General features: G+C 41.7%; 1 protein-coding gene across 1 annotated transcript in view; it reads right to left on the bottom strand.

The window, feature by feature from the left end:
- cygb2 (cytoglobin 2) overlaps window positions 1-4,914 on the bottom strand; it is a 44,142-nt gene extending 39,228 nt beyond the window's left edge. The window contains exons 1-2 of the mRNA XM_057843634.1: window positions 4,791-4,914; window positions 3,774-4,379 (exon numbers count right to left, since the gene is read on the bottom strand). Of these exons, the coding sequence (XP_057699617.1) occupies window positions 3,774-3,964 (191 nt within the window). The 5' untranslated portion in view covers window positions 3,965-4,379; window positions 4,791-4,914. The remainder of the gene's footprint in view (window positions 1-3,773; window positions 4,380-4,790) is intronic.
- Window positions 4,915-15,328: the final 10,414 nt, after the last annotated feature.

Raw genomic sequence — 15,328 nt, 5'->3', positions numbered from 1 at the left:
AGAATGACTGCCTTGTGGGAAGCTCGAAACGCCCCTACGCCAGTGGCCATAGCCAATGGAGCACTGTCTGCAATCCACCCAGGCTCATATGAAATCATTTAACACTTGACCAACTGCCACCATTCATTTCTTTTGCAGATTTGGAGTCAATGACTGCAAGCTTCCCAAGTTAATCCAAAATTAGACACATTCTTTAGTATTGTAGTAAACCATATCATTTGAGGACATTCTGGTCCACCAACCGGCGTCAGAGGAGAGGAAAGCAGCGCTCAATTAACAGTGTGTATAGTGAAGATGGGGTACTGCTGACCTCGACTCGGGACGTCGTGAGTCGGTCAGGAGAATACTTTGAAGATCTCCTCAATTCCACCGACATGCCTTCCTTTGAGGAAGCAGCATCTGGGAACTCCGAGGTGGGCTCTCAGATCTCTGGGGTTGAAGTCACTGAGGTGGTTGGAAAGCTCCTCGGTGGCAAGACCCTGGGGGTTGATGAGATCCGGCCAGAGTTCCTAAAGGCTCTGGATGTTGTGGGGTTGCCGGCTCTGCAACATCGCGTGGATATCGAGGACAGTGCCTCTGGATTGGCAGACCAGGGTGGTTAAGAAGGGGTACTTTAGGGTGTGTTCCAATTCTAGAGGGATCACACTCCACAGCTTCCATGGTAAAGTCTATTCAGGGGTGCTGGAGGGGACGTCGTGAGTCGGTGGGGAGAATACTTCGAAGACCTCCTCAATTCAACCGACACGCCTTCCTTTGTGGATGCAGCGTCTGGGGACTCCGAAGTGGGCTCTCCGATCTCTGGGGTTGAAGTAACTGAGGTGGTTGGAAAGCTCCTCGGTGGCAAGGCCACGTGGGTCGATGAAATGGATTCAGGAGGAGCTGTGTGGTTTGTGCATGGGAGTTCGCCCAACCAGTCTGCATGTGTTTGTGGATGTGGAGAAGGCGTTTGACCATGTGCCTCGGGGTGTCCTGTGGGAGGTGTTCCCGGGGTACGGAGTCCCCTGGTAAGGGCTATTCGGTCCCTGTACAACCGATGTCAGAGTTTGGTCGAATTTGTTCCCAGTTAGGTTTGGACTCTGCCAAGGCTGCCCTTTGTCACCAATTCTGTTCATAATTTTTAAGGACAGAATTTCTAGGCGCAGCGGAAGCGTTGAGGGGGTCTGGTTTGGTGACCTCAGCATTGCATCTCTGCTTTTTGCAGATGATGTGGTAATGTTGGTTTCATCAAGTCGTGACCTCCAACTCTCACTGGAGCGGTTCGCACTTGAGTGTGAAGTGGTCGGGATGAAGATCAGTACCTCAAAATCCAAGACCATGGTCCTCAGTTGGAAAAGGGTGGTGTGCCCTCTCCGGGTTGGGGATGAGATCCTGCCCCAAGTGGAGGCTTCAAGTATCTTGGGGTCCTGTTCACGAGTGAGGGTAGGACGGAGCGGGAGATCGCCAGGCGGATCAGTGCAGCGTCTGCAGTAATGCGGACTCTGCACCGGTCGATTTACCAGTCGTTCTACGTTCCTACCTTCACCTATAGTCACGAGCTGTGGGTCGTGACCGAAAGAACAAGATCCCAGATACAAGCGGCCGAAATGATTTTCCTCCGCTGGGTGTCTGGGCTCTCCCTTAGAAATAGGGTGAGAATCTCGGTCATCTGGGAGGGACTCTGCATCGAGCTGCTACTCCTTTGCATTGAGAGGAGGCAGCTGAGGTGGCTCGGGCACCTCCCTGGATAGGTGTTCCAGGCATGACCCACCGGCGGGAGGCCCCGGGGACGACCCAGGACACGCTGGAGACTCTATGTCTCTTGGCTGGCCTGGGAACACCTTGGGATTCCGCCGGAGGAGATGGTTGAATTGGCTGGGGAGAGGGAAGTCTGGGCTCCCCTAATTAAAGCTGCTGCCCTCCCGACCCGACCCCGGAGCAAGCGGAAGAAGATGATGGATGGATGGATGGATGGATGGATGGATGGATGGATGGATGGATGGATGGATGGATGGATGGATGGATGGATGGATGGATGGATGGATGGATGGATGGATGGATGGATGGATGGATGGATGGATGGATGGATGGATGGATGGATGGATGGATGGATGGATGGATGGACAACAAATGAATGAATTCTGTATCTGCATGGCTTGGCGGCCTGCTGTCAGAGAACCAGCAAATGCGTAAATTGTGTAATCTTTCCGAAATCAATCATCATGAATGGGTTTAAACATGGTAAAATCATGCATCTGAAAGGCTTAGACATTTCTCCCAAATTAAGATGAAACCATTTATAAACTTGTATGAGTTTTGCTGACTTGTGTGGGAAACACAAAATGGGCAGGGTCTTGCATAGTAGGGGACAGGGTTCACCAATTTGAAATCTGCTCGTTTGCAAAGTAGTTTGACTTGCAAAAGTCATTACAATCATATCACAACCAGGTGACACAATGATTTTGACTTATTTTTGCAGGAAAAAAATGGGGTGTGGGGTTGAAATTCCATGATAGAGCACCATCATTCATTGCAATATTTTATAAATCCAATCCATTACTATTTTGTTTGGGTTAAATAGTCCATACACTTTATCCAGTTAGATGATTTAGTCAGTTTTATTTGTCTTTCATAAATATGTAAGTGAAACTGTATTGAAATGTACAAAACCGGGATATTCATCTTGCCTTGGTGAGGAATCAGCACTCCTGACCTGCCACACTTGGTGCTCAAACAAAATGTGGATTGCCATTAACTTTCATAGCAAAATGTAGGTTGATTTCATGCAATTGCTGAAAATGTACAATAACTACAAACAAATTTAGAACTGAATTGCAAATACAGTATATACAGTAGCACTGAAGATCCCTTCCATAATTTTTCCATAATCTTTGATGCCCTTTTATCTGGTTTTGAAATCTTTTGTGTTTAAAATGCCCAGAATGTCTTTTTAATCTAAGTTGGTCTAAATCATGTGAATGAAACGGCAAATGAGTGGGCTGACAGTGCCATTGACGGTGATAGATGTCCAATCCATTACAACTGGGAAAGCCTGCTAGCGAATGATCGCTGCTAATCATCCCAGTCAAAATGGATTGGACATCTATCGCCGTCAATAGCGCCAGTGACTAATGTAGTAAGAATAGATAAATCAATCACTTCAATTGGAATCGCCCTACATGAGGCCCTGATTCCTAATTATAAAGTATGCAATCTGCTTAATTGATTTTAACGTCCCTCACAACCAATTGAGATTTTGAAAAGACGGAATAACTGTCTTTTAATTATATTTTCTTCAAGGGTGATAAAATGTGTTGACAAGACAGAAAAGAATGAAAGAGAAGACTTGCTAGTGGAGAGACAAGTGCCAAAACGTATTTCTGTCACCCCAAGATAAGACAACACGCACACACACACACACACGCACACAAATATGCTCCCTGTCCTTTCCTCCCTCCCCTTCAGGGATTCTGTCACCCCAAAATCAGTTTGTCTCACTCTCATAACTCTTTTTGGTGTCACTTGTCTTTCCTTTTTAACAATCTTTGATTTTTCTCTTAGTGTCGAATGGACTGTTTAGTTCTACAAAACTAATATCTGGGTTTTCTTTATGGAGGGATGAAAAGATGTTAAAAAAAAAAAGAAGCATGAAACTGTCAATGAGTTCATGGTAAGAAAATGAAGAATAACTCTAGGAAATTATAAACAACCCCAGATAAGCAGATTTTTAATTTGAGCATCCTAAAGTTAACAAGGACTATGAAAGGGATAAGTTGCCTTAAATGCACAAAACTCACCTTATGAGCACAGACACCCCCACATCGTCGCAGTTCTTGTAAACGTGCCCCCAAGTGTCCTGGATGATCTCCCTCTCAACGTCGGACAGCGGCTCGGTGCGCTCCGGACGTTCGTCGCAATTCACCTCCCGCCTCCTCACTACAAGCAGTTGCTCTGGCGAGGGCGGCGGGGGAGATTCCCTGCGAGACATCCTCCTGCGGCGCAGCAGCCTGGAAGCTCCAAGCAAGGCCCGCGGGAGGTAGGGGGCAAGGGAAGGGGGGAGGGAGACTGAGAGCTGAGACCCCACGGCGGGAGCTGGGAGAACAACCAGGATGAGAAGAAGAGGGAAAAGGAAAAAGAGGACAGGAGACAGGGAAAAAGATAGAAAGATGGCAATAATGGCCCAAAAATCAAATCAAGGGTGAAAAAAAAAGTCCTCCAGCTGTCTTTTGTTATTCCTCTCAGCCCTTCAAAAAACTTATATCTCGCTTTCTCTCCTCTTCCTAACTCTTCATAACCCTTCTCAGTTTGGGAAAGCCTCGTGAGTGGTGCTGATGCTGTTCCCTGTCATACTTGTCCAATGTCTGTCTCATCCTCTCACACAGACTGTATGTGTGTGAGGGAACCTGATGGAATGAGTGAAGGGTGGGGAGAATAAAAGAGAGAGGAGCACAGTGAGTGAGGGAGAGAGAGAGTGGGAGATGCATGACCCTAACATCTCTCCATCTGCCTGACAAGGCATTCATTTGAAAAGTCTTTAAATTTTAAATTGTAACCACGGAAAATCCCTGAAGTACATTGCACAATGTTTTTGCTGGAATAAATGTTCAAACTTTTTGATTAGCTGTCATGAGAGTACATTCTAAAACTGTATGCAAATCCTCATATTTCCGGCCTAAAACAGTATTCTCCCACCACCTAACTGACATCGCATTATCCACTACTCCATCTTTCGGGACTTTTCTAATGCAGCATCATTGATATGGGATTAATGCAATATGAAATGAATTAAAATCATTGACTAACGCCGGTCCTACCCTGATTTCTATCGTAGTGATGACCTTTGAAAATCCTCAAAATGCGAGTATGAGAAACAGGGCAGGAGGCAATTCACCTCCAAACAGTAGCTCCGGCAGGGTATTGTCAGACCTTACAAGAAATTGAAGCAGTAACTGCAAAAACTCAAAAGTCAAACAGATACCAAAAAAAAAAAAAATGGAGAATACTCCTTGATCTGTTGAGATTTAATAAAGAATTAAATTTTTTAAAAAATGTAATAAAAAATTTCTATCCAAGAAATTAAACAGTCAATTTTGTACAATATAGCTAAAATTCATACCACAGGTCTTAATGTACGAATCCAATTTTTTCGTGTTTTTCCGATTCGGATGAGGCATTACTTGATGTCTGAACTGAAAAAGCCACATAAAAGTGGACCATTTCAAATCCAATCTAGATCCATAGACTCCATATCAATTGACAAGATAGCTCCCAGAGACATTGCACCACGCCTTCCCGTAGGGGGTCAACCCAGGCAGAACGTCGAGTTGGCTTTCCCTGTGATAAACTCAAACACACACTGCGTTCTAACGCCGGATTAAGGTGAAAATAGGACGAAGGTTTTACTGCATACAAGCAGGCAGGAGTGTCTCAAGTGTGATTTTGTCGAGGATTCAAGGTAATTATTATATTAAATAGCACCATGCATGCACTTTGAAACGTTGTGAAAAAAATCAGTGGATAAATTTGTGTAACTTTGGCATGAAATATTTACGTAAAACTGCCGTTTTTTGTTGTTGTTTTTTTTTTGCTTTTAACCATGAATCTTAACTGTTTTACGTTCATATCTATAGAAATTCAGCAAATTAAGCATTTGTTTACAAAAATTTTCAACTTAAAAAGCTCTTTGCTTTGTAACGGCTGCCATGTTGGATTTTGTATCTCTACACAATATCGTAATTCAATCTAAATAAGTTGTGATTGTACAGTATTTAGAAAAATGCAAATTTTGCTTTTGTTGAGTAAAATTAAGATGATTCTGCATGCTTTCCACAAGTATTAAGTTTCTGATGTAAAAATTGGGTGATTTATTAGCTGCTGAAAACTTGCAGTAAATTTAAAAAAATGTAAGTTGCTATTTTGGGCAAAAACTTATATGTTAAATAATCAATAAATATGCTTTTGATCCTGAAAATATAGGTGATTATCTCTGCATTTGGTGATTTTTGTGCATGTAGCGTAAAATGTGAGACTTTTATGGCCATTTTAAGTTTTGTTATAACTGTACAAAAAATAATGGGGATTTTATTAAGGAATGACTTTGAATTTTTTTATGTTGCTGCTCATGGAGACTCATATATGCCTAAAGGAGGTGCCTATTTTGGTTTTAGGTCACTAGCGGTTTTGGTTTTGAAAATATTTGAGTTTTAAGTTTTTGAAAATAGGCCCCCTACGGATCGGCCCCGAGCTCTGTGTCCTGTCAACTGATAATGAAGTCTATGGTACAATATACAGTAGGTAGAGTCATACCGCAGGTCTTAATGCATGCATCCGATTTTTTCGTGTTTTCCAACTCGAGTGAGGCATTAACTTGACGGTCTGAATGGGAAAAGTCGCATAAAAGTGAACCATTTCAAATCCGATGTAGGTCACTTTCGTATATGATTGTAATGGGGGAAAGGGGTGGGGGGGGGACACACGGCTGGACTCAAATGCAAGAGACGACGAAACAAATGCAGTTTTCAATGTCTGTTTTATTTTACTGGCATTTAACTGGCCAGCTTCAAAGTCCAAAAGAAATCAAAGAAACAACACAAAATCTTCGGCAGTGTAGAATTGGAACAAAACATGACAAGAACAAAACTTACTGAAGATGGTGTCTTAGTTTCTTACAGCTTCTCTCACAAGAAAAATGCACTGGCACAACACAAGGCAAAAGAGGGGAATTTAAGGCCTAGGGCTAATGATACACAGGTGTGGGCACTCAGGTGATTAAGGGGAAGGCAAGACAAGATTGACAATGGTAACACTGAGCAACAAAAGGGAACCCACCAAAATAAAACAGGTAATAAACTGATATGAATCAACGCCGCCGTGTAACAGTGATTAAAATCTGATCCGGGCCACATTTTTCCAGAATGTGGCTGCTGTCTGAACTGTCAAGTCCCCCAAATCAGAATTCATGTAGCAATTACGTCAGCAAAGAGCGAGAGAAACAGGGCGCTACGGTAGCGATGGAACTATGCATTAGCGTTTGTGCCTTGCTTGACAGCAGCTTTTAGAGAAGAGGCGGGCTTGACAATAGCATTAAAAAAATAACGTGTTGGGGGGGGGGGCGGCTGAGAATGTGCGGTTTTCTTTCTGTACTCCAAATGAGCAATATGTCAAGATTTCTTATACGTCCGAGAGTCAGGGCAAACTGTCCGTATGTGTGTGCGTCATGCACGCACAATGCGTGCATGCTATCAATCCATATACACTTTGAATATAAAACTAAACAGGGATTTTTTATGTCTGTTATTTGTGTCCTCTTTTTGGAAGTCAAAATAAGATCACTCTAGAATGACGTTGTGCCTGCATGTGTAGTCATTTGTTTTGATGCTTATGCGCATGCGGGTCAGTTTGCTCAGCGCATCTCGGACTTTTTACAATTACGGCAGTCCGAACGGGCCCGCCAAAAAGACAGATATGACCAAAAAAAATGGAATTGTGCATTAAGACCTGCGGTACGAACCTAGCCCAAGTCTCCCTCCTGATAATGATCATATTTTGCGGGGATAGAGGAAGTGTTGTCCAAAAAGTCTGCAGTTTGAGCAGTGACCTGTGATTTCAATTTTATGGATTGGTCATGCACATCTGGGATCTAGATCAAATCATTTAATTCCTTCCTGGATCTAGCCTGGATCCCCACCAGAAAATCATCTTAATTCTTCAGTGAAAATTTGTCATTCATGTCCTGCTCACCATTTTTAATGAAATCAAATGAGCACAAGCAGCGGTACATTTCTTTTCCATTTGTATTCAATGAACTAATATGTATGTATAATTAAACAAAACGTAAATTAACTATGACTGCCCAGATTGCTGTCTAAAACATCTCATCAGTTCAGAGTATAGATGTCCCAATCCGGTCACGTAATCAAAAATTGGACCGATCGCGTTATTTTTCAGAGAATCAGAATCGGGTGAAAAAGATCAGGTTTTTAATTAAAGAAATATACTGTATTTATGTTTTTCTGCTTTATGCTTGTACAGCGCCACAACATCTCACCCTCCTTCCTGTTCAGCAGTGGGACCAAATTGTCCAGTGCAGTGCAGCTGAGTTTGGTACTTAAAGTTAAAGACAATTGACAGGTTTTTAGCTTTGATCTTGACAGAAAAGCGTCGGTAGCTCTATGATTAATAGAAACAAATGTGTCAATCATTGCTAAACTCGCAGCCCAGTCGTAAGTGTGCGGTTGCAACTCAGTCCAACTGATTGTGTAAGTGAGAGGCTGTTCTCGGCAGTGTGAGTAGATTTGAGTGGACTCACTCAATTAAGCATTTAAGTTCATTCACAGTTCTTTGCATGTTCTTCCCGTGCCTGCGTTGGTTTTCTCGGGGTCCCTGAATCCTGCCACATCCCAAAAAAACGTGCATGGTATGCTGATTGAACACTCCAAACTAGGTGTGATTGTGTGCGCAAATGGTTGTGTGTGGATATGTGCCCTGGCAACCTGTTTGGGGTTACACCGCCTTCTGCCTGTAGTTAGCTGTGATAGGCTCCAGAACCCCTGCGACCCACGTAAGGATAAGCTTGTCAAGTTCAAATACGAATTCTTCGGTAGACGTTTATAATATTGCACAAAATAAGGAGAGAAGGCACTCAATTTAGTTGAAAAGCTTGCAAGTTGAAAAGCTTGTAAGGGGAAAGCTCGCAATGTTTTCTTCTTTTTTTGATAAGAGCAAATATATAATACCAACATAATAATTATGTCATCAAATACATTTCATGAAGCAATAGCATTTGGCAAGTAATAAAATGCAACTATATGATTTCCTAAATGTCCCAGACAGTTTTAGTTTATATTGAAGTTGACCTGTGGAACCTAGGCCGTTTTAAACCGGTTAGAATGACAAGGCAGTTTTATCAAGAACTAAACATGTCTATAGTTATCAATCACTAAAATGTCTCTTACTGCAATCAATCATGGAACATACTATTATAGCAATCAATACTTTATTGTGAGCCTTCATTGGTAAAAGCAAATATTTAATAACCATTTAATAATTATCTTATCAGAGCTGTTCAGGAGAGATGAATGAATGAATTACATGAATGTTATAAAAAATGTTATAAAAAAGGTGATATAATGAAAAATGTGGGTGCACCTACAGTTTGTGCTGGTGCACCTTAAGAAAAAAGTTAGGTGCACCAGTGCAACCAATTCAAAAAGTAAGTATGGAGCCTTGGCAAAATACTGTATATTGCAATGTTATTTTTTTCCTCAAAATCATTCAGGCCCATCCCAAACAGAGCTATTCAAGTTATCTGGTGAAAATTCTTCTAGTTTTAAATATCGCAGTGTAATATCGCAATACAGTGGTACTTCTACATACGAAGTTAATTTGATCCAGGACCTTCTTTGTAAGTTGAAATTGGTCGCATGTCGAGCTGGATTTTACAGTAAGAATAAATTATAATTCCATTAATTAGTTCCACAGCCCAAAAACCTTCACTAAATCCTTTATAAATACTGCTGGTACTATTACAAATGGCAATATAGCATTACAAATAAGTTATAAATAAAAATCGGAATAATCTAGTATAATAATAATCACTATAAAAATTCCTGTGATAATGTAACGAATCAGGTTCTAATGTGGCAGTTGTGTTTTGCGTGCTGTACCTGAATGCACCGCATGGCTGACGTGACAGAGAAAGGTGCAGTAGAGATTTTAGTTTCTTTTTTAATGTTCTCTTGTTGTTGGCGTCAACTGCGGTGGATAGTAGGCGTGTTGTGTTGCACAAGTTCTCATATAAATGATTAAAAACATGACAAAGCTGGCGATTTCTTTGGCGATGTCATCACAATAATAATTGTCACCTTAACTTATAAAGTCTGGCGAACATAGGTCGGAGGAGGACCATCGAGATCGTCGACATTCTACGGCAGTGTTGTTGAGCCACTTGACTTATTACAGCATCTAAAACAGAAGCATTTAGCCGTGTTGGAAAAAAAATCTCTGCAAGCAGAACAATAACATAACGACAATAAACTCCCGCTAAAAAGCTGTGTACAAAGGTGGAATCATTTACCCAAGGTACCGCATATGATGAGAAAGCACCAAAATGGAGCTCTTTCACTGAAGTGTTCGCTTTGCACATTGTTAAAGAATTGGCAAAATACAATGGAAAAGGCTGGGTTCATCCACTTGATGAAATACACTATTTTTGCGTGCTTTTGATTTTGATGTTTGATTTTTTTTTCTTTGTACCATATTGTTGTCAGCTCAGGACCACAGCAACAACTCTATTATCTATGATCAGGATGCGGGTTAGACTGCTTGCCAACCAATCACAGGCAATCACTTCACTTTATGTTACAAAATGATTACGGCTATGGTTGAGGCTCACCAATTTAGTCCTATGTCATTGATTAAAATGATCCAAACATGGCACCACATTTACAGGTGTTTGCTGTTTTCACAGCCATAGTCACACAGTTTTACTGTACAAGCACTTATTAACGTCACAAAAGTAAAGGCTTGTGTCACATCATCCATCACCTAACTCAAAGATATTGTAGAAAACCTAACATTGGAATCTAGTACATGATAATATTATGTTAATCACATTCATCTAGCATTTTGCAGACAAAGAATGACTCATAAGATGAAGATAACATTAATTAGTTCTGTTTTACCTTGCCCAGACTCAAGTCACCGGGGCAATTCTCTGGAGCCAGGCCTGGAGGTGGGGCACGATGGCAAGCACCTGGTGGCCGGGTCTGCACCCATGGGGCCTGGCAGGGTACAATCCAAAGAGGCGACATGGTTCCCCTTCCCATGTGCTCGCCGCCTGTGGGAAGGGCCAAGGAGGTCGGGTACGAAAAAAGCCAAAGACAGGGTCCTTGGCTATCCCCGGCTGCATTAGTTGGCTCTTGGGGTGTGGAATGCCACCTCCCTAGTTGGCAAGGAGAAGCTACTGCGTGAGGTTGAGAAGTTCCAAAGTGATATAGTCGAGCTCACCTCTACACGTACAGTAGCTCGAGCTCTGGTTGGACACTCTTCTACTCTGAAGTTTCCCACAGTGAGAGATGTAGAGAAGGTGCGGGTTTATCTATTGCCCTACAGATCTGTGCCTGACCATTGGGGTTAAATCCCTTTCTAGGGGGGGACTCCCTTGTTCTGCTGGCGGAGTTAAATGCTCACTTGGGCAATGACGGCAAAACCTGGAGGGGCATGTTGGAAGGAACTGACCCCCTAATCAGAACCCGACCAGGTTTTTTCTGTATTATTGGACTTCAGTGCCATGTTTAAGCATAAGGGTGTCCATATGTGTCCTTGACACCAGGACACTTTTAGGCTGCAGTTCGATGATTTACAGTGGGGCAAATAAGTATTTAGTCAACCACTAATTGTGCAAGTTCTCCCATTTGAAAATATTAGAGAGGTGTAATTGTCCACACGGGTAAACCTCAACCATGAGAGACAGAATGAGGGGGGAAAAAAACAGAAAATCACATTGTTTGATTTTGAAAGAATTTATTTGCAAATCATGGTGGAAAATAAGTATTTGATCAATACCAAAAGTTCATCTCAATACTTTGTTATGTGCCCTTTGTTGGCAATAACAGAGGCCAAACGTTTTCTGTAACTCTTCACAAGCTTTTCACACACTGTTGCTGGTATTTTGGCCCATTCCTCCATGCAGAGCTCCTCTAGAGCAGTGATGTTTTGGGGCTGTCGTTGGGCAACACAGACTTTCAACTCCCTCCACAGATTTTCTATGGGGTTGAGATCTGAAGACTGGCTAGGCCACTCCAGGACCTTGAAATGCATCTTACGAAGCCACTCCTTTGTTGCCCTGGCTGTGTGTTTGGGATCATTGTCATGCTAAAAGACCCAGTCTCATCTTCAATGCCCTTGCTGATGGAAGGAGATTTTCACTCAAAATCTCTCAATACATGGCCCCATTCATTCTTTCCTTTACACAGATCAGTCGTCCTGGTCCCTTTGCAGAAAAACAGCCCCAAAGCATGATGTTTCCACCCCCATGCTTCACAGTGGGTATGGTGTTCTTCGGATGCAATTCAGAATTCTTTCTCCTCCAAACACAAGAACCTGTGTTTCTACCAAAAAGTTCTATTTTGGTTTCATCTGACCATAACACATTCTCCCAGTCCTCTTCTGGATCATCCAAATGCTCTCTAGCGAACCGCAGACGAGCCTGGACGTGTACTTTCTTCAGCAGGGGGACACGTCTGGCAGTACAGGATTTGAGTCCCTGGCGGCGCATTGTGTCACTGATAGTAGCCTTTGTTACTGTGGTCCCAGCTCTCTGTAAGTCATTCACTAGGTCCCCCCGTGTGGTTCTGGGATTTTTACTCACCGTTCTTGTTATCATTTTGGCGCCACGGGGTGAGATCTTGCATGGAGCCCCAGATCGAGGGAGATTATCAGTGGTCTTGTATGTCTTCCATTTCCTAATAATTGCTCCCACAGTTGATTTCTTTACACCAAGCAAAGAGTGAAGAGTTAGAGAAAACGTTTGGCCTCCGTTGTTGCCAAAAAAGGGTACATAACAAAGTATTGAGATGAACTTTTGGTATTGACCAAATACTTATTTTCCACCATGATTTGCAGATAAATTCTTTTAAAAAATCAAACAATGTGATTTTCTGTTTTTTTTTCTTCCACATTCTGTCTCTCATGGTTGAGAATTACCCATGTTGACAATTACAGGCTTCTCTAATCTTTTCAAGTAGGAGAACTGGCACAATTGGTGGTTGACTTACACTGTACTTTGCAGTTGTGTCATCGGACTTGGGGGCACTCGGGTAAAGAAAGGGGCAGAGCTGTCAACTGATCACCTACAGTCACGTATGGTAAAGGGGCATTGGGTCATGACTGAACTATCCCATTCAAGTGAAGTTTTCTATGCAGTGTCCTGGCTCTCCCTTCAAGACATGGTGAGAAGCTGGGTCATCTAGGAGGTGATAGGAATAGAGCCGCTACTCCTCCGCATTGGGAGAAAATGAGGTGGCTCAGGTGTCTGATGAGGATGCCCCCTGGATGTGTCCCTATTGGGGTGGTCCGGGCACGTCCTACTGAGAGGAGGTTAACCCAGGACACACTGGAGATACTGTTTTCCCTGACTGGCCTTGGAATGCCTTGGAATTAGCCTGGAAGAGGTGGATATAGTGGCTGGGGATTGGAAAGTCTGGGATTCCCTGATGAAGCTGCTGCCCCTACAACCTGACATCGGATAACTTGGAGAAAATAGATGGATGGCAATCATTAAGCTTGTTTTTTTGTTTTAATTATTTTTTAAACATGTTTCATTCTTAGTGCAAGTATACAGGAGTTTGACAAAAAATTGGAAACACCTTAAAAAAAAATCTACAAAAACTAATTTAATATGGTGTAGGTCCACCTTTTGCGGCAATTAGAGCCTCAGTTCTCTGAGGTATTGATTCATACAACTTGTGAATTGTTTCCAAAGGAATTATAAGCCATTCTTCAGTTAGAATACCCTCTAACTCTTTTAAAGATGATGGCGGTGGAAATTGAAGTCTTATTTGAATCTCTAAAACTGACTATAGTGCTCAAAAATGTTGAGGTCTGGGGATTGTGCCGGCCATACGAGATGTTCAACTTCATTAAAATGCTGCTCATTCTATTCTTTAACAATTATGTTAAATTTTTATGATTCCAAAATGTCAGGTGTTTCCATTATTTTGTCCAACCCCTATATATATCTTAAAACGCAGTACTTTTGCGTTTGTTTAAAAAAAAAAAAACTGAATGAATGCCACAAAACCCAAAACAATGACAAAAAAAACCTAACAAGCCAAGTTTAATCGCTTGATATAATGAGCTATCATAATGAAATTAAAAACAAGTGCCATTTTTCCATCAGATGACATCTCAGTAGCTTGAAGTAAAAAGACAGTAGATGTTTGTAGAGTACCTAACCTTTCCAACAATTGTTGTAACAAACAACAAGTGTTCCAACATTGGACAGTTGTTGTGTGTTGCCGTGCATATTCTCTACGGATATAAAAGAAATAAATATTTTTATAATTCAACACAAAGCAAGACACATTGATAAGAATTTTTGCTGTACCAGAGAATGACTATACAAAGTATTAAAGAGTAAAAGTTGAGTTGAACACATTGAAAAAGTCAGCAAAACCGCTGATAAAATTTTCAAAAACTAATTTAGTTCTTGAGCCTAAATATTTGCGCTCTCCTAAGCTTCTTCTACTACTCCTTCTTCTTCAAATACAATAGTTGTCTTTCACAGGTCAGTCTGGGTAACACTCCAGATTACATTTGGAAGGCAGAGATGCTGAAATCTCAAACTCATAAAAAAAAAATTGAATAAACATTTTCTTCCCCCAGGCTGTTGAAGCTTTTGCCCACACCGAAGAACACTTACAAAAAAGGATTCATTAGTAAGTATATTGCCACCCTGATATGAAATGAGTAGAAACTAAGTGCCAATTTACAGTAGGTCAAACATTTATCCCTGAACAATCAGCCAGTCCCAATTACAAAAAAAAAAAAAAAAAAAAAAAATCCTTGTCTTATTGTACAGGCAAAGAAAAATGAAGGTGCAGAAAAATGAAGGTGCATTATAAGGTCCTGTCCCAACTAAAGCAAGCAGGAAGAATGGCGGATGGTGCTGCTGATGACATGTTAGAGGCAACAGGAGATAGAGAGGATGGAGATGGAGCAGTCACAGCATTTTACAAAATGGCAGCTTTCAAAGGCTGTTATTCTTTCTGACACTCATCACGACAAAATGGGGAAAAAAGATGGAGCATGTGTCACTCAGGCTTTGACAGAATGTGAGGATAAAAAAAGGGTGTGTGTGAGTGTGGTGTGCGACAGTAATATTGTAAATGACAAAATAATGTCCTCTAATCATGACTGCAACCACAATTCCAATATTTAAGATTAAAAATTACCTGGACAGGCTGTGAGGAGATCAAAAAAGAGTAAATATCACCTCCGCCTCCCACCACCACCACCATAAAGCCCTGCCGTTATAGCCTATGACCTTGATACAATATATGCTTCTGCTGCCCTCTACTGTGGTTTTTGCATAGTCATGTTCAATTTCTCAACGCCAAGACAATTTCGTCTAGTTCAGGGGTAGGCAACCTAAAATGTTGAAACAGCCATATTGGACAAATAATAAATACATAAAAACATATGTCCGGAGCCGCAAAAAATATTACAAGCCTTATATAAGAAAACACTCAGGGTTACTTGAAGTTCTGCTCTGAGACCCCCAATTTTGCCAAATTTAAAAATTGTCCTATATGCATGTGTGATACATCATTGGAAAGCTTAAAATCTTAAT

The sequence above is a fragment of the Corythoichthys intestinalis genome, chromosome 8 (genome assembly GCF_030265065.1).
Source record: "Corythoichthys intestinalis isolate RoL2023-P3 chromosome 8, ASM3026506v1, whole genome shotgun sequence".
Lineage (NCBI taxonomy): Eukaryota > Metazoa > Chordata > Actinopteri > Syngnathiformes > Syngnathidae > Corythoichthys > Corythoichthys intestinalis.
This window is presented reverse-complemented; position numbering and strand designations above follow the sequence as displayed.